Below are 25434 nucleotides of genomic sequence, written 5' to 3'. Positions count from 1 at the left end.
TCTTCTCCTCCTACGTCCCACCATACTTTTTTAAGATACCACATCTGATCAGCATCTACACTTTACTGAGAGTGACTATTAATGGGATGTTCTTGTTGGGTATTTCATCTTCTTCTAAATCCCACAGTTCTATGGGATAGGTATTCCAAACACTTCAATACTAGTAATGCCTTATTTGAAGTCTCAGTTCACTGCTGTGTTTCTCTGTAAATCCCACAAAGACAGAAAGTGGCACCTCAAGCAGCCTTTCCAGATGGGTTCATAGTGGGCATGGTACCACAAGATGTTGGGGCTGTATGGTGGCTGTGACTCTCTGCATGAGTTGCACTTCTTTTGGTTGTGACTTCAGTTTGAGATTCTTGCCTAAGGAGACAAGGATTGTCTTTTCTAGAATGAGTTAGAAAGTAAATGTTGGCTGCACAGACCTGCAGCAGTCCTTGAGGTAGGAGTGCACAAGCAGCAGGGGAGAATTCCTGCAGCCTTAAGGGGGTCACTTCATGCATTGGAGACTTCAGTTTTTATTTTGCTGTGGTCAAATCACCATATCTTACAGAAAGAATAAAGCTCAGAATGGGTCCCTTTCTGAACACTGTCATTTGAATCATTTATGGGTATACGGAAGGTGGGACTTGACTTGTATTTGTGTCAGAACAAGAGGAAATAACTACAAGTTGTGCAAAGGGAGGTTTAGGTTGGTTATTCAGGACTATTTCCTCCCCAAAAGGCCTCAAACAGGCCACTCAGGGAAGTGGCTGAAATCCTCATCCCTGGATGGATTTAACAGCTGTGTACATGTAGTGCTGAGGGACATTGTTTAGTGGTGACTTAGTAGTGTTCGGTAAATGACTTAGTAGTGTCAGGTAAATGGTTGGACTTGATGATGTTAAAGATCTTTTCTAGCCTAAATGATTCTGTAATTGTATCTGAAAGGCTGCTTTCCTTTTTAACTCATGGCATGTAACAAAGAATTAGGTTAGAAGAGCAGTCCAACCTATCCGTCCAGTCAACTAGACCATGGCACTAAGTGCCTCATCCATTTTTTTTCTTGAACATCTCCAGGGATGGTGACTCCACTGCCTCCCTGGGCAGCCCATTTTGTGACAGTTTGAGTGTTACCTGCCCACCCAGACTAGACTCAGCTAAGCTGGAAATTAAGAATGAAGCTATCTTTACAGTTTAGCACAATATACAGGCATATATACAGTTATATACAAATTAAAAGTAACACAGAAACACAATACCCCTCCCAGAAACAAAGTCCCCAGGAGGGCTCCTGACCCAAACTTTCCCCTCTCTTTTTCCCTCTCTTTAGACATAACCAGATCAACCCACATATATCTCATGTGATAAATCTGGAGGTCTGAGGTGAGATGTCAAAAAAAAAAGCAACAAGTTTAGAGGAAAAAGGGGTTAGGTGGATTAGAGAGTTAAAGGCAGAGTCAGCCGGAGACCAGACCACCAGAAAAAAGGCACAGCCCAAGTGAGAGCTAAGAAGTGTGTGAGAAGTGATTGCCTTATCTGTATTTTGACTAGTTGCATTTCTCAGCAGAAAAATGAGAGATATAGATTACTGTTGGTTTTTTTTTTCTTTCTTGCTGCTAAGGATTTCATTTCTCTCAGCAAAAAATAGCCTCAAATCAGCACATGTGCCAATGGCAAATCAGACTCTCTGTAAAGAACTTCCTCCTAACATCCAGCTTATACTTCCCCTGGCACAACTTGAGACTGTGTCCCCTTGTTCTGTTTCTGGTTGCCTGGGAGAAGAGACCAACCCTGCCTGGCTACAGCCTTCCTTCAGGCAGTTGCAGACAGCAATGAGATCACCCCGAGCCTTGTCTTTTCTAGCCTAAACAACCCCAGCTCCCTCAGCCTCTCTTCATAGAGTTTGCGTTCCAGGCCCATCACCAGCTTTGTCACCCTTCTCTGGACACATTCTAGTGTCTCAACATAGTGTGCTTTCAGGCACCTTGTCGAGTCAAACTAGGGTAACATAAGTGTAGTGTTTCTCTCTTTAAAAAGATTGCAAAAAGATGTCCTTGGCTGTGCATGACAAACAGTATGGCATCTTCCTGAGCTGCTCTTGGAAGGCATAGAACTTGCCATAACTGAACCTTCATGAGTCTGTCACTCTCTGCTTCTGCTCTCTTGCCCTTTGCTCTTTTCCTCTCACCCAAAACTGCTCCTCACTGCTGGGAGCTAAATGATGATTAAAGGAACACTGAATAGAATCAAATCTCTCCTGAACAATCTATGGGAATAGGAATGTTTCCATGGTTAGTATTGACATCAGGCTATACTTCTGTATGTAGGTCCTGGATTTCAGTGGCTGGTCAGGCAATAGTGGAATTTCATTTTTGTGCTAATTCTCAGAGATGACTCATTTTTGTGGTCAAATGCCTTGTCAGTTATTAGGAAACTTTACTTGTGCAGAGTAAAACTTAAACTGATGTAGTTATGGTAGTCAGTGCATTTTTTAATTGAGATCTCAATGCTACAGTGTTGTCACTTTGTTTTCTAGGATGATCTTGCAGAAGGAAGGCCCTCGTTCTCTCTTTAGAGGGCTGGGTCCTAATTTAGTAGGTGTTGCTCCTTCCAGGTAAGTATGAACTTTTACAGTAAATAAAACTTTGATTACATTTTAGTTTTCCATGTGTTGTTTAAAGGATTTAAGTTGTATTTGGTGCAGTTTTCATCTTCATTCATACTTCATAAGAAATAACTTTTGGTTCTTGGGATAACTGTTTCCCAGCTAATGGGTGACTCATACTCTGCTACTCTATCAATCATAGAATCAACCAGGTTGGAAGAGACCTCCAAGATCATCCAGTCCAACCTATCACCCAGCCCTATCCAGTGAACTAGACCATGGCACTAAGTGCCTCATCCAGTCTTTTCTTGAACACCCCCAGGGACGGTGCCTCCACCACCTCCCTGGGCAGCCCATTCCAATGGGAAATCACTCTCTCTGTGAAGAACTTCTTCCTAATATCCAGCCTAGACCTACCCTGGCACAACTTGAGACTGTGTCCCCTTGTTCTATTGCTGGTTGCCTGGGAGAAGAGGCCAACCCCCACCTGGCTACAATGCCCCTTCAGGTAGTTGTAGACAGTAATAAGATCACCCCTGAGCCTCCTCTTCTCCAGGCTAAACAGGCCCAGCTCCCTCAACCTCTCCTCATAGGATTTGTGCTCCAGGCCCCTCACCAGCTTTGTTGCCCTTCTCTGGACATGTTCCAGCACCTCAACATCTTTCTTGAATTGAGGGGCCCAGAACTGGACACAGGACTCAAGGTGTGGCCTGATCAGTGCTGAGTACAGGGGCAGAATAACCTCCCTTGTCCTACTGGCCACACTGTTCCTGATGCAGGCCAGGATGCCATTGGCTCTCTTGGCCACCTGGGCACACTGCTGGCTCATCTTCAGCTTACTATCTACTCCCTGCACTGACTGCCACAGCACTTGCCATCCGGTATGCCACTCAACAGTATTTATTGTCATGCACTAGACTTTGTCCAGCTATAAAGGAAAAAGCTTAAAGAGCTGCACATGCAAACAAGTCTGTATCTTTGAAGATAGAAAGATAGATTTATTGTCAGCTTTCAGTTAATCCGTCTGCAGAAAGCAATTGTATGTCCATAGCCTCAAAACACCGGGTTGGTTGTTCATGGATTCTGATAGAGCGAAGATTACTGTTCTACTGCACTCGGAAGCCTGTTCTGAAACCTCAAAAAGAATGAGACTTGATAGGCTGACACCTAACGGCTGTCCCAAAGAAGGCAGATCCAGCCGTGGGCTGGACTCCATGGGATATGGGGCCAGTGTCAGAGTGCAACAGAGAAGTGTAAGGTTGCTACAATTGGCAGTGCTAATGCTATGCTCATTGCTCTGCATCAGCACGAACACTCCAGCTACACAGCTGGTGCTGGCAGTGATGGTGAGGTGTAGTCTGTGCCAGGGTTTGAACTAATCCTTTGGCACAGTTGTTAATTCCAAAAATAGGAATACACCTTAGAAGCATATGTAAACAAAGCTCTGTAAAACTCATAACTTACCCTGGATGATACTACAGTTATGTGCTGGTGCTGAAATAATTCCAGTAGCTTTCTTCTTGACATCTGTATGAGCATTTCCTAATCTGAAGAGCCTCTTCCTTTATTAGACAGCTCACTCTCACCTGAATGTTCAACACTGATATTACTTCAACAACAATTGTTCTGCAGCAATGGATTCTACTGTATAAGTGTCATTCTTCAATGAAAAATGCCCTCAGTTGCAAAAAACCTTTTTATTTTCCATAAATTTTGTTAATTATCTTAATTCCCTTCTTTCCCTAGGTGAACAGGGGAATTAAGACAATTAGTGTATTCCCCTCCTCCTCATACTAAAAATGTCAAATTGATCTAATATGTGAGGTCTTCCAAATAAGCTCATCCTCATTCCTCTCTGACTCTGTCTTCACTCAGTACTTCATTTCAATAAAGCATTAGCTAAGTGGATTTAACAGCAGGCCTTTGTTTAAATAAGCTGTGGAGAAGCATGTTTCATAACACATTCAATATACTTAACTGAGTTCAGATTCCATTTTGGAAATTGCACCTGTGAAGCAAGCACTTTCTTTTCTATAGCAAAGGAAAACATGTTTGCACAGCTAATGAGTTTAAATGTTCTGCTCATGTAAACTGGCATGTTCCTTTTTTTTTCCTCTTGTGGAGAGATATCTGCATGTTTAAAAAAGAGTTAGTCTTAAATGTGAGGCTTAGGTGTGCTTTAAGTAAGGTGGTTTAGCTTCAATGAGTAAAAGCAAGCGGGATTTTTTTGGTGATGTAATACATTGGCATCTTGACTTCTATGTCTGTTTTGTTTTGGTACCAGATCAGGTTTCTCTGAATATACTGCAAGAAGTACTTTGTGTATATTTCAAATCAGTACTAAACCAAAATGCAGATCCTAGACTCACAGCTGTTCTAGCATTTAAAATATAACTTGTAGTTATTAGTATTTATATAGCTAAGAATATTTGCATCAAGTGCTAGAGCAATATTATAAATTTTAAATATGCAGTTTGGCTTTTTAAAAGCTATATATTTGCTAGTTCTCTTGATATTGTAATGCTATCAAAATTAAGTTTGAGAACAAATTTGATCTGTTACTAGTTTTGAGTTCAGCAGTGTTTTGCTTCCTTCTGTCACAAAAAAAAGCCATCCTTCTAATTATCCTTCCCCTCACTGTTAATTGGAGCTCTTGGGGAAGAAAAAGTTGTGGGTTTTTTTTCCTTTCCTGGTCTTTTTCATTCCTAGAATAGTGCCACTACTTTGCAGGAGTTATTCTGTGAGTAGCTTTCTACTGAGGAAGTAAAACTTCACTAACTCATGATGATATTGGGTCAAGTTAATGGCACTGCTTATAGCAGTATTGACACAAAATGTAATGTAACTTGAATTTTGTTCTAATTTCAGAGCAATATATTTTGCTGCTTATTCAAACTGTAAGGAAAAGTTGAATGATGTTTTCAATCCAGATTCAACCCAGGTACACATGATTTCAGCTGGTGTGGCAGGTAAGGATCTGTAACTTTTTTGCCTCATTCTGGAGTCATGGCTACAAATGAGAGGTGGCAATAAATAGGGAAAGGAAATAAAAAAACATTCAGTGATTATTTTTTTTAATAGTTACCTTACTTGGTCTCTTATTGAAGACACTATCTGGATAATAACATGCATGAAACTTTCCATTGAGTGATGAAGATCTTGACCTGTGTGTAAATAGTCTTTTCTGGGAAGAGTTGAATGCCAGGTTTTGAGTTGAGAAGCTCTGAAATGTAAAAAGACTCCAGTAGTTTCTCATTATGCAGACTGTAACACCATTGTTTGCACTTAAGTCTGGTTTCATGCCTCTTAGTCTGTTTTTAATATCACTTTCTGCTACAGCTTTGTAATAGTAACTTTTGCCTTTCTGAAATATGCCTGCAGATGTTTGTATAAATTACATGTAACACTCTCTCCTGAGTTCAAATACCAGTCGGTGTGAAGGTTGCTCTAACTTTGTGGAAATGTGCTCTATGTCACTTTTTTTCATATTCATCTCTAAATTACTGGTTCATATCTGCAGTGTAGTTCTGGTGTCTTGAACAGCCTCCAATATTTTTTGCTTTATTCCTATGTTTTGTGCTTTGGGAATGTTAACAAGAGGAATTAAAGGCACCTCGGCCAAGTCAATTGCTCTGGTGTTTTCAACCCTTGGGCTGGCAGCGCTTTACCTGCTGTTGCTTGTATCTTTCCTACGTAAGAAACTTTCTGGAGTGTTTCTGTGTAGACCGTAGACACTTTGTCAACAAATTCTAACAATTCTGTGTTAGCCTGGTGAGGTTTAATTCCTGTCACATTATGCAGCCAGTCTATAATGTGAGAGTACTACCTATCTAGAATGGGCTGCAAAGGTGATGTCAGAATAACAAGATGGATTAGTTTTCTGTGTAATATTAGTTAATAATCTGATATGAAGTAACTGTTACATAGCCTAGAAAAGATAAGTGACATTTAGTTTTATACTCCGATATGACAGTGTTCACCTCTACCACATGAGAAAAGTGATGGCAGGTTTTAATCTTTGTAGAGGTGTAAAAAGAGCTGTTCTTGTCTTAAAGAAGCAAAATAAGGTGCTTAAATGATGCATTATCAGCTGAGAGTGTGTTTTTAGGTGAGCAGCACAGGGAATGCGATAGAAGGGGATTTCATGAAAAGCTCATCCTAGTGAGATGATTGCTCCAAGGAATTTGCTTTCAGTCATATGTCAGGAAGATCAAATGTTTTTAAATTGATTAAATGGAAGAAGTATGGATAACAAAATCTGTTCTTAGTTGAAAACCTGTTATCCATGCAGTGCTGCAGACAATCAAGGGTTCAGAGTACTCCTTAACTTTAGAAGCTCCTGCTCTCCTTCTGTAGCTAAAAGAACATTTTTGGAGGTGCCTGGGGACTGAAGGAGACTAGGGTAAACACATTTGAGCTTTAACTGCTTTTTTTATACTGCTATACCAGTTTTAATATTGAACAATTTTTGTGCCTGTTATTACTTGCATTACCTAGTTCTGCAGTTTTATTTCTAAACCATACAGCAAATGAAGCTGAATCCTGCAAGTTCACTCTGCAGGTCACAACTTGGCACTGTATTCTGCAGACATTCTCTGAAAGACCTTTAAAAGAAGGTTCACTTACAAACTATTTATTTGTATTCAATACTGGTGGTAATCTGGTTTAGTCAGAAAGAAGTGTGGTTAACGTTAGGAGTACTTTCTTTGGAATGTGCTAACCTTGTTTTTGTAACTAGTGTATTTCAGAAAATGCACTTAAACCAGCTATTAACACCTTTACCTGAAAGGTTTGTATTGCTGTGTTGCAAATCAACCAAGAGAAATAACAAAATAACAGGGACAAAGTTGAATGTGAGCTCTTAACTGGTTGAATTAGGGCTAAAACGCAGATGGTCACTGTAGTGTTTGTTTTGAGACTTAAGATTGCAAAGTGGCAAGGTGGATGAATATACTAATAATCATCATGGAATAATCAGTGTTGGTTTTTTCTTTTGCAGCTGCCATTTGGTTTCAGTAAGGAATTGAGTAACTCAGTCTTAAATAAGGGCTTTTTATTTGGATATGACCTTTCTGTTACATAAAGGCTTTCAATATCTAATGAGCATGAGGTGGTGTTTGTATTTGCAAGCTTTGTGTAGGTTGCAAAGTTTAATGATGCTTAAATAAAATTAAATATTTGTAACTTTCTGTCTTGTATAGAAGTACTCTAGTGAACTTCAGTTGACCTTAAATACTGTTTACTTGTGTTGTATCTAAATATCTCAGGCTAGCCTAATGCCATTATTAAATAAGGACTCTTTGAATGCACATGGCTTTTTTTAGAAGGGAGAAATTGAGCTATGATGCTTCAAGCATTTTTGTTTTTAGGTCTGATTCTTCTTTCTAAAGATAAAACACACGAGTTTTATTAAAACTCTCATTGTTTTCTCCTAAGGAAGATTTGTGCCATGTATTAACTGATGCCTTATGTAATTAGAATTAATGTTTTTAGCCTGCTGTGTGCTAGTTTCCAGCATATAGTACATACCACTTTCATAACTGAAATGTGTGTTGAAATGAAGTACTTGGCAATCTTTTGCTTACTGCTTGGCCTATCACATAGGGGTTTTTGTGGACTTGGACAGTTACTAGCTCTGAAGCACACTATGAAAGAATGTTTTCTTACATCAAGACAGTTTGTCTGTACATCTCATAGTTCAGCCTAAATTCTTAGATTCAGCATGAACTCTGTCTTTTCACTGTATTTAAACTCTTTAGCCACAGGATAAAGTGTAGAGGACTGAATGAGATATTTGATTGCTGTGTGGCATTCTGGTTTGCCTTTAATGAGTCGTAGTATCATTTCAGATCTGCTGCAGAACTGCCTTGCCTTGTATGTTATTGCTCTTCTCTCTGGAACTCTACTGGCCAACAAAACCAAATCAGTTTTTATTTATTCTTGAAAACGGGACCAATTTATTACTTTAGAGAGACTATATTTTTGTAACTGTTTAGTATCTACAGAGGTACTGAATACCAAATAAAATGTGTATTTAATTCATTGGTACTAGGAAGTTTGATTTCATAAGGTATCTATCTTGTTTTTTCAGTCCTAAGAGAAGACTAGCTTTTTTCATTATTTGGGAGGGAGTGGGGAAGGAGGAAAGCTTCAATTGTAAATTTTATATGTTACATGTAGGTAAGTATTTGGAGATATAAACTTGAACTGCTGCAAATGAGCAGAAATTTCAGTACTCAGTGCATTTTACACAACTATTTCATTATTTTGTGGCCTGTTCTGATTATTTTTCTTTTTTTCCTAAACTTACCTGGAAAACAGTTAGATCTCACAATAACTAATTCACAAATCCTTCCACTGGGATTTGATTTGTACACAATGTCTGATGAGGTCACTGCTTGTTGTTATGATACAGAAAAGCCTGTGTCTATTTTAGGCATTTACTGTACATTTCTCCTGTGAAAAGAGTGAGATCGTGTCATCTCATGCTCCCCATCCGCAGGTCACTTCCTGCAGAAATATGGACTAACTTAAACCTCGTGAGTACTGAACTGAGCATCTCTTGCAGCCTCTAGAATAAGAACCACACATTGGGGTTGTAAATATCTGTTGAAGAAACAGATTAAGGGGAATTCACTTTATCTTGAACTCGGATGATGTGCTCTGTGAAAAGACATCACTTTTTAACACAGTTAAGACTTGTGGGTTTTTTCCTGTGCAGTTCAGGGAAAGGTGGAAAACACCTTTCTCTGATAGCTGCTACTTCAGCTGTAGCTAATCGAAAGTCCCCACTGGGTTAAACAAAGCCTTTTGTGTTTTTTTTTTAGTGTCCCAGAGCTGCCTTAAATGCTGCAGCTGATACTGTGGTGTCACATTATTTCAAAGACCTCTTTTCTTTTTCTCTTAATATATGTATAATATCTTTTCTGTCTCTTTCTGTTTTCTCTTCTGGTTTGTTTTTGTTTTACTACTATGGATTTTTAATTCAACATTCCATATTCACATGTCTGTATAAATTACATTAGCTTATAGATAAAAAGAAGCTTTAACCTTTGACATATGAGTAGTAGGAATACCTGGGATCTTACCTGTCCATAGCTGAGAAAAGAGATTTGAGGTAATTCTGACTGAAACTGGGATATAATCCATAGGCAACAGTAAACCATAGAAAAGTACAGGAGTTTTTGATGCTGCCAAATTATCTACACTTCCAATGAATCTGGAATCTTTCTTGAGGATATCACACATTAAAAAACTTAAAGCATTCTAAAGTTCACTGAGACTTCTTAATAAAAAGGAAACAATTGCTAGAGCTTTGGAGAAATTGTTGCAAGCCCCCTCATTTTCTAGCAAGCACTTCTGCCACATTTTCTGTATTTAAAAGGTGAAAAAGGATCTTATCAAAGATCACAAATGGCCTGGTTTTAAGTTTTGGAGTGCTTTTCTTGATGTCTGCATCACTCAACTCTTAGTTTTTTTTTTTTCTTCCACTAACTATATTTACTCAGTTACCTGTAAGAATTGTACTGCAATAGTTAGATCTTGAAACCTGAATTATTGAAGACTCTTTGATTTGAAACTTCAGTTCTAACTGCCATGTAATTTAGGTTTATGACCGCCCTAGGGAAATAAACTAGCTATGTTGCAAGTGTCTGCTCCTACTGTTGGGATGCTATGTTTAATGTTTAGAGCAACCCATGGAGTGCTAGCTTGGTCAGAATAAGTTGTCCTCTGCCAAGCACACTTCACTGCCGTTTTCAATACAGTCTTCCCAGCGTCCCTAGAGGCGACAGCTGCTGTAAGTGCAGCCACTCCTGCCACTCAGACACTGCCTCCGAGATAATTTGTGTTTACTGTCTCAGATTCAGGATCTGAGTAGGTCTGATTGGGAAGGACAAAGGGCTGAGCAGATCACGCTGTAACGTACAGTTAGGAAATAACAGTGTCAATGCATGAAACTCAAGTAGTAATGCAGAGGATGCACTTAAAACTAAGAACTAGGGGAGACTTGGGAACTACTTTTGGGTTTCACAGAGAAGCCTTTCATGGAAAATGTTTTGGTAGGGAAAGTTAAAAGTTTTACCCACTTGATTGCAGAGCCTTAGTGGTTCTGTGCATTTCTAATGCCCTTTGCTGTGCTATAGATATGGAAAGAGTGATTTGAAGTAAAAGAAAACTAAAAAATACCAGAAGAATGTTTATTTTCAGTGTAGGTCAACCCAGGCTCAAGTGCTGTTGGACTAGTAGGGTTTCTATGGCTAGTTGAGCTATGGAACCTTGCTTTTAGATGTGTGTTTTGAAAACATCCTATGGCTTGTTAGAGTAGTTCCTGATGCCTTGATTTTTTTTTTTCTTTTTACAGCACTTTTTACCTACATGAAATAAAAGTCTAAACCACTTTTGGCTTGTTAGAATTTGACTCCATCATATGAACAGCTATAGATATACCTGGACACAGATGAAAAAAGTAAACAGCCAAATCTTCACCTGGCAGCAGAACTTTCTTTTGAAAATGCATGAGTCAATTTTAAAATTGGCTTAAAATATTTAACTGAAATCTCCAAGGTGGTTTTGCTATTTCAGCTCAGAAATATAACTAAATCTTAGCTGCTAAACTTATTAGCTTGCATTTTAGAATTATAACTGGAAATCATAATGATCCATTTAAGATAGGGACTAGGAGCAGAGTAAAACTGGTAACAGTTAAGATCCCCTGGCATTTCTGAGTATTGTGGTCATCTGTATGTGATGTCAATCTATATTGTGATTGAACAGAAGTAATAAGGATGCCAACAGTTCTGCTAAATAAATGTTTGTGAGCTGTTAATGATCTCCATAAGCCAGCTTATTAGTAGCCTATCTGCTGTATAAGTATTGTGCACCAGAAGTGCACTGAACAAGGTAACTCTTTGTTGCTTTTCCCCAACCTCCATTCCCTTGCAGGAGGGCAGCATGTCTCTGTAATGATATGCAAGTGATGTGTGTCACTTAGAAAGCAAGTGTCTAAATTTATCATCTCTTGCCTGGCCATGTTGCAGCTCTTCCCTTTTCCTCTTCTCTTCTGCAGACATGACACCTCATTAATGGTGCACGTGTGGTAGTACAACTCTGGATGTTTTTTCATTTTACTTTATTCAGAGCTGCCTTTCACTTTGCTCTTTTTCTTTCCACCGTTGTGCAGAAGTAAGAGCTATTCTTACTTCGGTTTATTTTGTTTTTTAATTCATTTTTCTCTTTTTCTTCCTTTTTCATTAGTGGACTGAAAATCAAAGCTTTAACCCTTAGCCATTATGCAAGTCTGATTAGTTGCTGTCTGGAAAGTTAGAAGCCATGCTATTTACTTTAACAATCTAAACATTAATATGCTTGTAAAAGTATTAATAGGTCACCCAACAATTTCTGCTTTGAATGCTAAATAAAACATTAGCACTCAAATTTAATTGTTCTTTTATAGCTTAGTATTAAAAGGTCTCCTACCTTCAGCCTTTCAGCTGCACCAAAAGTAGTCTTTATTCCATCTGCATGCTTTTAAACTTGGCTTGTATTTTAGGTAGCAATTTAATTGAGGCAGTGTTTTATAACATCTCAGATTGCTGTACCTGCAGTACATTTGTATTGATGTTTGCCAAATTGGGTATTGTTAGCCTAGCTAGCTTTTATGTCCTATGGTGCCAAAGCAGGGCTGGTGCCATTAGATAGGCAGAGTAGTGTACACAATTGGGCTGATTTTATACAGGGGTTCTGTTTCTAAGAATCAAACTTGGTATTAATGTAAAATTTTAAGATAAGCTAAATGTTTATTGGCTATATAGATTTGTAAAGTAGCAGTAAAGGGTGACAAGTGCTTACTTAAAATCAGTTTAGTTCAAGTTTTTTGCATCCCCTGTACCTTACTATGTGTTTTTGAACTTAGATGAGGTTGCTCTTGTGATGCTGTCACATCTAACTTCTCTTTTTTTAAATGTTTTAGGTTTTACTGCCATCACAACGACTAATCCCATTTGGCTGGTAAAGACACGATTACAGCTTGATGCAAGGTATAGTGACAGTGGGGGATCTCCCTGCAGCAAAGGTTTTGATTAAACATTGGATTTGTTCTGCATCCCAGAACAGAATGATCCTTTAAATATCTAGTTACCTGCCCTGCCACACACACACACTCTGGAAATTACCCAGACTAGACTCAGCTGCCTCTGGAAATTGAACAAAGCTTATATTTGCAGCTTAGCACAATATACAAGCAGATATTTACAATATGGAGAGAGTTATATACAGAAATATACAAGGTAAAAAGTAATACAGAAACACAACCCCCCCCTCCCAGAAACCTGAGTCCCCAGGAGGGGCTCGCAACTGCCCTTCTGCCTTCTTCCACCCCTCTACCTTACCCCAGATGTTGCCTTGTGCCCAAGAAGAATGGGGGGTCAGCCAGGGGGGTTGGGAAGCAGGGGGATTAATCAGGTTAGGTTAGACAGAGAGAAATGCAGCTCAAAGCCCAGACAGAGAGCAACTACCTTATGTTTGGATTCTTGCTCTTATACCTCTCAGTAAGTCTGAGTGAAGTAGGCAGCACCATTGTTATCCTTTCGCAGCCTGTAATCTAGTTCTTCTCACCAAAACATTCCAGCTAGCTTCAAACTAGCACACCTATTTACAAGTTGTACTACCACTTGTCTCTATTTTAATGTCTATTTTGAAGCATTCTTGAACTACAGCAGCCCAGCCAACCAATTTGGAATGAGTTAGAAAGTTAACAGTCTCAGTCTTATTTTAATAACGTTCTACCAATAGTTTGGTCACATTTTCCTTTGGCAATACATTCTTCTTTTTTTTAGTTAAGTGAAACATTCCTAAAATAAATATTCAAGATTAGTAGCAAAAGCTTAGAAAAATACCTGAAACATGCTGGGGTTTGTTTTTCTACATACGGTGGGCTCCAGCTGGTGGAAAGAGGAAGGCTACTTTTTCTGAATCAAAACACAAGAATTATGTAAAAGTAGCAGCCCAGCTAAGTGCAGTACACTAATGCACGCAGTATGGGTAACAAACAAGAGGAGCTGCAAGCTCTGGTGCTGGAGGAAAACTATGATATTGTCACCATCACTGAAACGTGGTGGGATGGCTCACATGATTGGTGTGCTGTAATCAATGGCTACAGACTCTTCAGGAGAGACAGGCAAGGGAGAAAGGGTGGGGGAGTGGCTCTGTATATTAGGGATGCTCTGGATGTCATGGAGGTAGAAATCAAAGATGATCAAGTTGAGTCATTATGGGTGAGACTTAAGGCAAAGGCCGACAAGGCTGATATCCTGGTTGGAGTCTGTTACAGACCACCCAACCAGGAAGAAGAGGTTGATTTATTACTCTTTAAGCAACTGGAGGCTGCCTCAAGATCCCCTGCCCTTGTTCTGGTGGGTGACTTTAACCTACCAGACATCTGCTGGGACGTAAACACTGCAGAGAAGAAGCAGTCTAGAAGGTTTCTGCAATGTGTGGAAGACAACTTCCTATCCCAGCTGTTACGTGAGCCTACCAGGGGAGCAGCCCTGCTTGACCTGCTGCTCACAAATAGAGAGGGGCTGGTGGGGGATGTGGTGGTTGGAGGCTGCCTGGGGTCCAGTGACCATGAAATTATAGAGTTTTCAATACATGGAGAAACCAGGAGGGGATCAACAGAACCTCCACACTGGACTTCCGAAGGGCAGACTTCAGCCTATTTAAGGAACTAATTCAGAAAGTTCCTTGGGAAAGAGCCATCGAAAACAAAGGGGTCCAGGAAGGTTGGACCTGCTTCAAGAAAGAACTCCTGAAGGCACAGGAGCAGGCAGTGCCACTGAGCCGGAAGATGAGCCGATGAGGGAGGCAGCCAGGCTGGATGGGCAGGGAGCTGCTGAAGGGATTAAAGATAAAAAAGAGAGTGTATCACCTTTGGAAAAGAGGGAAGGTGTCCCAGGAGAAGTTCAAGGAAGTTGCTAGGTCTTGTAGAGGAAAAATTAGAGAGGCAAAAGCCCACTTGGAGCTCAGGCTGGCCACGCCTGTCAAGGAAAATAAAAAGTGTTTCTTTAAATATATGAATGGCAAGAGAAGGGCCAAGGACAACCTCCAGTCCTTATTAGATAGAGAGGGGAACATAGTGACAAAGGATGAGGAAAAGGCAGAGGTGCTTAACACCTTCTTTGCCTGAATCTTCACTAGTGGGACAGGTTGTCTCCAGGACAGCTGGGCTCCTGAAGTGGTGGATGGAGTCAGGGATCAGTACAGTCCCCCTCTAATCCATGAGGAAGCAGTAAGGGACCTGCTGCGTCATTTGGATCCTCACAAGTCCATGGGACCGGATGGGATCCACCCTAGGGTGCTGAGAGAGCTGGCAGCTGAGCTGGCCAAGCCACTCTCCATCATTTATCAGCAGTCCTGGCTCACTGGAGAGGTCCCTGAAGACTGGAAGCTGCCAATGTGATACCCATACACAAGAAGGGTCGTAAGGAGGAGCCAGAAAACTACAGACCTGTGAGCCTGACCTCAGTGCCAGGCAAGGTCATGGAACAGGTCATCTTGAGTGCCATCACAAAGCACCTACAGGATGGCCAAGGGATCAGGCCCAGCCAGCATGGGTTTAGGAAGGGCAGGTCCTGCCTCACCAACCTGATCTCCTTTTATGATCAGGTTACCCGCCTGGTGAATGTGGGGAAGGCTGTGGATGTAGTCTACTTGGACTTCAGCAAAGCCTTTGACACTGTCTGCCACAAGAAGCTCCTAGCCAAGCTGGCAGCTCATGGTTTGGACAGATTCACTCTGTGCTGGATCAAGAACTGGCTGGATGGCAGAGCTCAGAGAGTGGTGGTGAATGGTGCCACATCCAGTTGGCAGCTGTCACCAGTGCTGTGCCCCAAGGATCAGTGCTGGGCCCAGTCCTGTTCAGTATCTATTGATGATCTGGACGAGGGCATTGAGTCCAGCATCAGTAAGTTTGCAGATGACACCAAGCTAAGAGCAGGTGTGGAGCTTTTGGAAGGTAGGAGAGCCCTGCAGAGGGACCTGGCCAGGCTGGATGGGTGGGCAGAGGCCAATGGGATGAGATTTAACAAGGCCAAGTGCAGGGTTCTGCACTTTGGCCACAATAACCCCAAGCAGCGCTATAGGCTGGGGACTGAGTGGCTGAGAGCAGCCAGGAGGAAAGGGACGTGGTGGTACTGATAGATAGTAAGCTGAAGATGAGCCAGCAGTGTGCCCAGGTGGCCAAGAGAGCCAATGGCATCCTGGCCTGCATCAGGAACAGTGTGGCCAGTAGGACAAGGGAGGTTATTCTGCCCCTGTACTCAGCACTGGTCAGGCCACACCTTGAGTACTGTGTCCAGTTCTGGGCCCCTCAATTCAAGAGAGATGTTGAGGTGCTGGAACATGTCCAGAGAAGAGTAACAAAGCTGGTGAGGGGCCTGGAGCACAAATCCTATGAGGAGAGGTTGAGGGAGCTGGGCCTGTTTAGCCTGGAGAAGAGGAGGCTCAGGGGTGATCTTATTACTGTCTACAACTACCTGAAGGGACATTGTAACTAGGTGGGGGTTGGCCTCTTCTCCCAGGCAACCAGCAATAGAACAAGGGGACACAGTCTCAAGTTGTGCCAGGGTAGGTCTAGGCTGGATATTAGGAAGAAGTTCTTCACAGAGAGAGTGATTTCCCATTGGAATGGGCTGCCCAGGGAGGTGGTGGAGGCACCGTCCCTGGGGGTGTTCAAGAAAAGACTGGATGAGGCACTTAGTGCCATGGTCTAGTTCACTGGATAGGGCTGGGTGATAGGTTGGACTGGATGATCTTGGAGGTCTTTTCCAACCTGGTTGATTCTATGATTCTATGATTCTATCCTAGTAGAGGCTAGTCCATAGAAGCTGTTTGGCATGAAACATTTTGTAACCAATTATAGAACATTCCAAAACTTGTAATGAAGTAGAACTTTATTGGAAGGAGAAGGAATACAGACCTTTATATTCCCATCTGTTTAAAAATGGGATTGCCAGTATTGCAGTGTCTGTCCTGTTCACTTGATGGACATGCTTATTGAAAGCTTAGTCCACAATATAAAACTGTTTTCTCTGGCCATTCTAAATACACCAGTGAGCCACATATTCTTGTTTTGGAGAACTGAGGGACTTGCTTTAGCATATTAGCATTTTTCTTTTTAGCAGGCATATTGCCAGCTTTGAGGTCCTGTGTACTAGATCTGGCATCTTTGAAAGATGGGCAGCTACTGGAGATGTCTAACAAAGTGTTACAAAGAAGAGGGGACTGGAGCACCTCTCTGAAAAGGAAGAGCCAAGAAGTCTTAGGGCTGTTGAGCCTGGAGGAGAGCAGGCTGCAAGGGGATCTCATAAATCATCATTGATACTTAATGTGAAGATATGAAGAAGATGGGGCCAGGCTCTCTTGGTGGTACCCACTGATAGGACAAGGGGCAGTGTACACAAACTGAACCCCCCAGGAGCTTGGACGTGAGGAGAAAATCCTTTCCTGTGAGGGTCCCAGAGCCCTGGACCAGGCTACCCAGAGGGGTTGTAGAATCTTCTTCTGTGGACAGATTCCAAACCCACTTGACCATTGTGATCCTGAACAAACTTATGTGGGTGACCCTGCTTTAGGAGGGCTCTTAGACTAGATTTCTAGAGGACCCTTCCAATTCTTACAGTGCTGGATTCTGTGACCATAGTAATACATCCCAGAGTTAGTTTTACCATGAGGGTTTTTTATCATATGACTGGGATGGTAATTCCGTGATGAACTCCAAGGGGTGTTTGGTGCTATGTGCAACCTGGTGGCATGTTTTGCCTTTTTTGTTGGTCAAATTTCTTAAACTGTAGCACTGCAAGACATGAGTGGAAATTGTGGGGCTTTGTGCAAACCAAAAGAAAAAAAAAAAAGGCATAATTTCTGGTTATTTCTGTACATAGTATCAAGCATCTTATTCATGTGGGAGACCCAAAGATGAATCACAATTTTAACTTTGTGTGAGACACTGTTGTGATGTGGGCTCGTCTAGCACATAGTGTGTTCTTAGCTCCTCTAATTCAGTTACTAAAGACATAAAAACACTTGGCCTGTGCCATTATTCTGTCTTGCTCTTGTTTCTGTTGAAGGTCTTCTCAAAAATCCCTTTGATCTTAGGAAGAGTTGGAGAAAGCATGTGTTTGTTTCCAAAGTGAAATTGTTTTGGCCTTTGAGGTAATGCTGTACATTAGAACAGACTCCTAAAGTAGTCTGTTGGTGCACCTCTTCAAGTTTACTGGGGACATACAGCAACTGAGGTGTTCCTGAAGCTGCAGCTGTAGGTCCAGCTGCTCTTCTCACCAGTTGTTCTTTGACTCTTCTCTTGGCTGGCAGCAAATCAGAGCCCACTCCTCTGCAGCATCTGCCACCTGACTTAATCTGATTTGCAGCTGTGCATGCCCCTTTCTCTTAATTGTGCTTGATCCCTTGCAATGTCAGACAGTACAGAAACATGTTCAACCCACCAAAATTTAAATTCTGCCACAAAAATGTCTCGTACATAATAGCTACTGCTGCTGCCTCTCTTGCTGTTACAGAACTCATATGAGTTACTATAACTTCTTTGGGACTTATTTTACCTCTTTATTCTGTGATTTGCTTGCTCAGGAGACCTCTGGTGGTAGTATCCACATGCTTCAGGTGCACTCGCTGCTTCAGTGAAGCACGTTTTATGCAGCGTTGTAATAGTTTTGCATAGCTGTCTATGGTGTGCTAAGATCTGTGTATGCACAACTCAATTTGGTCAGCAAGCTAAAACTGGGCATAAGATACTGTTTACCAAATATTGCTTGATATGGTCATGTCTAGTGAGCCTTTTCCTCAACATCAGTGGTGACTCAGTTGAATCAAGTAGTAGCTGCCTGTGTTGGTTGGGTTGCTCCCTTTGGATGTGCTAGGTGTTTGCTGGTAGCCATGATGGTGTGAGGCCTGCTGTTCAGACTTAACCACTGTAACTGACATTCGACAGAGCTCTTTAGGAGAGGCAAAACTTAAGGGGAATACACTCATGCAGGAAAAAAGGTCATTTTTTGGAGACGCTAATAGTTTGAGTGCTTTCAGGCTATTTTGTCCTGCATTCTAGAAGACTTATGGAGGCCTGGAGTGATTCACCTTGGTGATACTTTTAGTCAGCATGTGAAGTCTGGCTTGGATTCAGTGTAATACTAGACCTATGTTTAGTGACAAAGGCCTTTGAGACTTGAAGCTCTGCTTTAACTGGAATGTTGGACTAGATCTCCAGAGGTCTCTTGAAACCCCCACACTGTTTATATGTGCTATGAAATGTATCTGAATGTCTCCTAAAATCTTTTGTACTTGAGCAAAAATGTTTCGTTCTCTTCCAATCTCATGCTGCACCAGCTTGATTTCTGTCATCTTCTCTCCCTTCTAGGAATCGTGGAGAAAAGCGAATGAGTGCTTTTGAGTGTGTCCGAAAAGTTTATCGATCAGATGGCATTAAAGGCTTTTACAGAGGAATGTCTGCTTCCTATGCAGGCATATCTGAGACTGTTATTCATTTTGTTATTTATGAAAGTATTAAGAGGAAACTACTGGAGTATAAAACTGCTTCTGCCATGGACAATGAGGATGAATCAGCGAAGGAAGCATCGGACTTTGTTGGAATGATGATGGCAGCTGCCACTTCCAAAACATGTGCAACATCTATAGCATATCCCCATGGTATGTGGGGCTTGTACAGCTGAGAGCCTGAATCACACCGAGCCAAGGGAATTTTCTCGGTGGCATTTGTAGCATACTTTCACTCACGTGGCTCAAGTTCTAGTTGTTTAAAGCTTTTCATGTCAGATTCAGTGAGCCAACATGTGTGTAGTACTCAGAAATTGAAGTATTTTTAAAACATGGCCTCTTCTCAGGCAATATTTATTATTCCAAAGGATTTGTCAGGATCTGGCTCAAAATACTTAATGGAAAAGCCCTTATTCACTTGGAATCTCTCAAGTGAGCAATTTTGGCTAACTTGACAGCAAATTCTCCCCCTTACAGGCAGACTGGCTGCCTGGCTTGGTTTTAAGCTGCACTTTTCTTACAAAGTAGGTGCTTGTTTGTCTTCCTCTCTTTTTTTCAAAGAGTCCTCCTGAGATTGAAAGCTTGGGGAGGGGGAGAGGTTATGTTTTCATGTGAAATCACTAATTATTTTTTGGGAAAGGTAATGAGTAGTGGTGAACATAACCACATGTGTTTCCTTTGAACAGAGGTTGTACGAACAAGACTAAGAGAAGAGGGAACAAAATACAGATCTTTCTTCCAGACCCTCTCTTTGCTTGTGCGAGAAGAAGGGTATGGAGCCCTCTACCGTGGTTTAACTACACATCTGATCAGACAGATTCCAAACACGGCTATCATGATGTCAACCTATGAAGTGGTAGTCTACTTGCTGGATGGATAGCAGTGTGACAAGGCTTCCTAAAAGAAGGTGGAAGATAGACTGGGGTGGACCACTGAATGTCAATGCCGATGTGGTGGGCAAAAGAAGAGTTCTATCAGGAACGTGCAGCTATGGACAAAATAGAAGGCTGACTGTGGGCAACTATGAATCCTATTGCTGCCTTATTGTATGGTCTTGGCTGTGTGACAGATGGGGAACTGTCCTTTAGAGAATGTCTTTGTACATCTCTTAATTCAAAATTGTTGCTTTCCTTTCATCTGTTAATCTAGACAGGGCCATTCATTCATCTTCAGAGACCTGGTGAGGGAGGGGGCATAAATGTGTTCTTGGACAGCCTTACTTCTCTTACTGATTGCTCTCAACTGCATCCTGTTTGTTCTGTTTTACTGCACAGTAACCTGTTGCAAGAATGGGGAAGACAGTGCTTTCATACCTTTCCATACCTGAAACTTCATTCAGTTGCTCTGAAAATTTGTAGAGCCTGAGGTAGTAATCAGCGTATAAAGTGTTTTCCATGTTGCTACCTCAAGACAATATGGTGCAGGGACCCAGAACAAAGTTATTTCTTCACTACAAAAAGCAATGCTTAGCTTGCTTGGGCTGTCTTTATGTGGGGGTTGGAGTTCAATTGTGCTTGGGTTTTTCATAGATTGGTTTTTGTTTGGTTGGGTTTTTTGGTTCATTTGGTTTTGAAGCTTTAACAGTGTTGTAGGCTAGTGAGAGAGAAGTCATCTGATTGTTGAACTCTCGAGGTTTTCTGTCTGTTAGTATTGGTATATGTCGATTTCTAGTTCTGCTGCATTATCTCTTTTTTTCCTGGAACTTTTCATTCACTAAGACTTACAAAAAAGCTCTCTTGTATCATCAATTTCTTGCCAACCTGTCAGGTCACTCACACAACTAAGGAAGAACTTACTGAATGCTACTTTGTAGCCATTTTAGGGGTTCTTAATGTGATGAGAAACTCATCTAGTCCAGCCTACTGTTTGAAAATGGGATTGACACAGGTAGTAACAAGCTGTAATACCATAAAGTTTCAGTCAAATCCTGAATTGAGTTACTGTTATCTATATGGGAGTACAAGGGAGAACACTTCACCATGGCTGCAACAAGCAGAAAACAGTTGAAATTGTGGTAGGTCTTTTCAGTGCAAACAGCCTTGGTATGGAAAAAATTGCCAATGAGATCTGTCTTCTATACATTCCCCCTGATAACTGCAGTATCACTTCTTCCAGTTTGAGCCTGTGTACTGAATTGCAGCAGTTCTTGTCCCCAAGATTGTCTGAATATTCAGGTATTGGCTTTGTCAGTTCTATAGGCCAATTGCAAAGCCATGTGCTGTGCTCACAGTAGGGATGAGTTGGCATATTCTGTCATAATTCACAGGATTTTCCAAAACCGGATGCTTGGAGTGTCGAAACCAGAAGCTTCATGTCACCAGAACCTCTACAGGTTTCCAGGCATCTTTTATCTGCACTTTCAGTAATTTCCAATCTGTATCTGTGATCCTCATGAGAAATATGCTCATTATTATCTGGGGTCAGTAGCTTTCTACATAGAAATGCTGCTTACACTGGTGTGGATGGAACTATGCTATCAGCTCTTTCAGTGTGGTGCTGCAGTCCTCTTCAACTGTGCATTGTGTGCAATGGCTGTATTTTATGAATTACTCTTTATGCACTTTGGCCTTTCTGGGCCTTATGACTTCTCTTCCTCTTACTGGTTATCTGTAGTCAAAGTGTTCAAAACAGAATTTGGTTTTAAACAAAGCATGTGGGTTTATTTCTGTAGAAGCTGTGCAGGGGGAAAAAAGGCATTTTATGCTATAGGTTCATAGCATCTGTTGCTGCAGTTTTGTAGGCTGTATGTAGAAGCTTAAAAGCTCACAGCTTACAGAACAATTAACTTGAGTTTCTCACTTGCTTTCTTTTTCTTTGACCCTTGTGATGTTCTTTACAGAGTGTCACAGTATTTTAATATTTCATCTGGTTCTCTGTGCTAATTGCTCATCCTAAAAGCTGCCTTTATAGTATGTACAGCAAACTTGCAGTGGCTTAGCTGTATTAACACTTTCCAGAGAGAAAGAAGTTATCTTTTTGAAGATGGATAGCATAGCCCATGATGTGACCAAAGGTGGACCTGATAGTTAAAGTGAGGGGAGTGGGCTTTTTCTAGGGCTCTAGAAAAAGTCTGGAGGATTTGTGACTCTGACCCCAAGTTTTGCTGTGATGCCATTTTTTGCATAGCTAAGTGCAGAAATAGCTGCTTACTGTGGCTTCCATTCTGTAGGAAGTGGGTTATTTTTCAGACTATCCAGATTATTCAGTCATAGCCAGAATTTCAGTTAGCCAAGACAATTTTCGACTTCAGAGTTCAAAGTTGGATTCAACACTTTAAGATTCTTCAGTCCCACTAGATACCCTTTCTCATAATTACATGTGCATTGTCCATTGATTCACTGAGTACCATATGTGTACCTTGTCTGGTTAGAGCAGACCCCTGGAGTTAAAGATGTTGACAATGATGATTCAGTTTGGGAGACAACAGTTGAAAACAGACAATCAAGTTATTCCACATTTTTAACAGGTGTGTAGTGTTTTACACTTCAGGGGTGGTGATCTTTTTGGTTCACTTTACATAAACCCAAAGTTTATCAAGATTTTTGAAGTACCAGTACATGCACAGTTACCTCTGTAGTCTTTCCCAAAGATGTTTGAATTATCTATATAGTTTTATTTGGTATTTAATATCTCAAAGGGAAGAAGAAAATGGTACATTCAGTAATCTTAACTACAGAACTAAAAGGAATGTCTTCAAACTTCCTTCTAACTTGGCCAGCTTCACAGTGATTTATATTTTTCTCTTGATTTATCTTTATGTGTCTTGATATATTCATCTTGATTTTTTTTTTGCTGTAACGTAGTATGCTTGTCGCTCTTTTGTGCTAGAGACATATGCATGTCTGAAGAACTCCTGTTAATCGGTTTCCTCGCTTTCTTTGCCTGGATGGGACTTAAGTGTTACTGCGAGCTGCTGATTTTGACTCAGCAACCAGTTTGGTTTGGGAAACACTGAGTGCAGTGCCTGGAATCGGCCAAAAGATGGCACTTGAGCATGCGTTCATCACGGCTCTGTCCTGGTCTGGCTAGATCCGTGTGACAGCTTCGACGTCCCTGAGTGCCTTAGGCACACCAGGGCAATACGGTAAGGTGGCCTGCCTTGGGAGAGCCGTGAAGAACTAGATTTCAGTGAATGCAGTCGCATTTACCTGCCCTTTCGCTTGGTCCCTGTAGAGTTGTGTGGAGACAGGTGAGTTATGGTGTGTGGCGGAGGGCTGAGCCTAGCCTAGTCTGATCTGCTTTATGCCCAAATTCTGATCTGCTAGCCTGTGTATTAAGCAGGCTTAAACTAGGGATCTATGGATTTTCTTCTATTTGGCTGCAAGATTGACCTGTCTGTTCATATATTGACATTGCATCTGTCTAGTTCCCTGTTTACATGATGCACTCCATTGTATTTCTTTACTGTTTGAGGTGTTAGTGAGTTTCTGCTACTCTGTTTTTGTTCTTACAATACTGTTTATAACATTCCTCAGAAGACAGCATTTTACAAGAATGCTTCCAGATGAAGTGTTGAGAGCCTTTATAAATGTTGCCTCTTGATTAAACTGTTTAAATTTGGAGAAACAAGCAGAATGCTGAAGTGTGCCTAGGTAAATGTACTTCTCTGAATGTTATGTCAGTTAAGACTTAAGTTTTCAGTTCTTGTATTTAAGTGAGTCTGCCCACCCTGCATATGTGAACGTAATTATGCTCTGAGTCACAGCAAAACACAGATGACAGCCTGGGACTACTTCAGTGCTCATGTGAGGTTTGCTGTTATTCTTGTATTCATGGAGTTGGCTGTAAACTATGTGCATTTGCTCTGTATTTATATAGTTAACTCTTTTTTGATTGCTTTAAATTTCAAAGCAAATTAAAATAATGTGGTTCTGTTCAAATGTTGCCTTCTGTGCCAAACTGTACACTACTTACACCTTTTAACTTTTCTCTTACTGATATATATACCAGTACTGGGGCAGTTGTGATTAAAAATGATCAGTTCTTAGGACGTTCCAGTAAATCATTTGCCATTTTGTAACAGCTGAAAATTATTTTACTTTTTAATATATTCCTCTTGAAGGAGTTCATGGATGACATAGACTCCTTGGATGTATTTTTACTGTTGGATTTGGATACTGTTAGCAGAGCTGAGTGGTGTTCTCTTAACTGGGATTCACTAACTAGTGATCAGAAAACTTAAGCACATTTGAAGTGCTACCTAGTACAAAGCATTGACAGATGAAGGGCAGTAATCCCTTAAAATATTCAGACTTGTACGTGTGGTTATAACCAAGTTCTTGAATATGAAACATTACTAGATATAATTTCTCTTAATAGGTGTTTGATCTGAAGTCTGTCCTCATAACTTCTTCAGAAATTGTTCTCCAAATACATTCGTAAGCTTAGTTTAATGATTGTGTGCTGTGATTTTTCCACCCACTAGCTGTTCTGCAACTGAATCCTTTGCAGCCTTTAATATGGTGTCTCCAATGCTTTCATTTATTCAGAACTATTTCAAAGCTTGCATTAAAACTGGGCATCTGACATACTTTTATTTCAGTAGGCATTGATATGAATTGACCTTCCTTTCTTTGATTCTGACTTTCCACCTTTCACAAGTCAGCTAGGTGTTGAGATGATCAGTCCTCTAGAATCAGTGCAGGCAACCAGTGTGCTTATCTCTGACATCTGAAAGTATGCCTCTAACTGACATAACTGTAACTGTCTGTAATTGGGCTTTAACTCTGAAAGAGGTACGTTGGCAGGGCAGAGCTCAGGTTAAGTGTGACACTCCTGCTGCTCTACAACCCCTTCTGTTGAGGGGCTTGTGTTAAGCTCACTGTGGACAGAAAGCATGTATATAAAATGAAGGTGCACTTCAAGTCCTGAGTTATGACTTGATAATGAGTAGTGTAGTCTGACACAGGTGCAAGCTTAAAGCATGTGAGGTTCAACAATGGTCTCTTTCACAAAAAAAAAAAAAAAAAAAAAAAAAAAAAAAAAAAAAAAAAAACCCAACTTGAATTTGATAATGCACTTAAGGCTGAAATAAAAAGGTATGCCCCAAAGACAAATACTTTTCTTGTTTTCTATGTGCTGCTGCCAGCCAGAACATCATTAGCTTCTGCAGCAGCTTGTCAAAGACAGGAAATGCCAGGACAGGAACCTAGTTTGCTTGAGTGAATTGATGCAAACAAAATAGTGTATTGAACTGTGAAAGAAATATTGGAAAGGAGGAGCTCCAGGTTTTGCTGTTGAAATATTCCACAGGGTGCTCTGAAGACTGGTTTTACTAATGCAGA

General features: G+C 40.9%; 1 protein-coding gene across 1 annotated transcript in view; it reads left to right on the top strand.

The window, feature by feature from the left end:
* SLC25A36 (solute carrier family 25 member 36) overlaps window positions 1–24543 on the top strand; it is a 37243-nt gene extending 12700 nt beyond the window's left edge. The window contains exons 3-7 of the mRNA XM_064152753.1: window positions 2519–2596; window positions 5456–5556; window positions 12558–12624; window positions 19014–19303; window positions 19837–24543. Coding sequence (XP_064008823.1) covers window positions 2519–2596; window positions 5456–5556; window positions 12558–12624; window positions 19014–19303; window positions 19837–20030 — 730 coding nt within the window. The 3' untranslated portion in view covers window positions 20031–24543. The remainder of the gene's footprint in view (window positions 1–2518; window positions 2597–5455; window positions 5557–12557; window positions 12625–19013; window positions 19304–19836) is intronic.
* The last annotated feature ends 891 nt before the right edge of the window (window positions 24544–25434 follow it).

Source organism: Pogoniulus pusillus, chromosome 13 (genome assembly GCF_015220805.1).
Source record: "Pogoniulus pusillus isolate bPogPus1 chromosome 13, bPogPus1.pri, whole genome shotgun sequence".
Lineage (NCBI taxonomy): Eukaryota > Metazoa > Chordata > Aves > Piciformes > Lybiidae > Pogoniulus > Pogoniulus pusillus.
The sequence above is the reverse complement of the archived record's forward strand: the minus strand, read 5'-3'. Positions and strand labels throughout refer to the sequence as shown.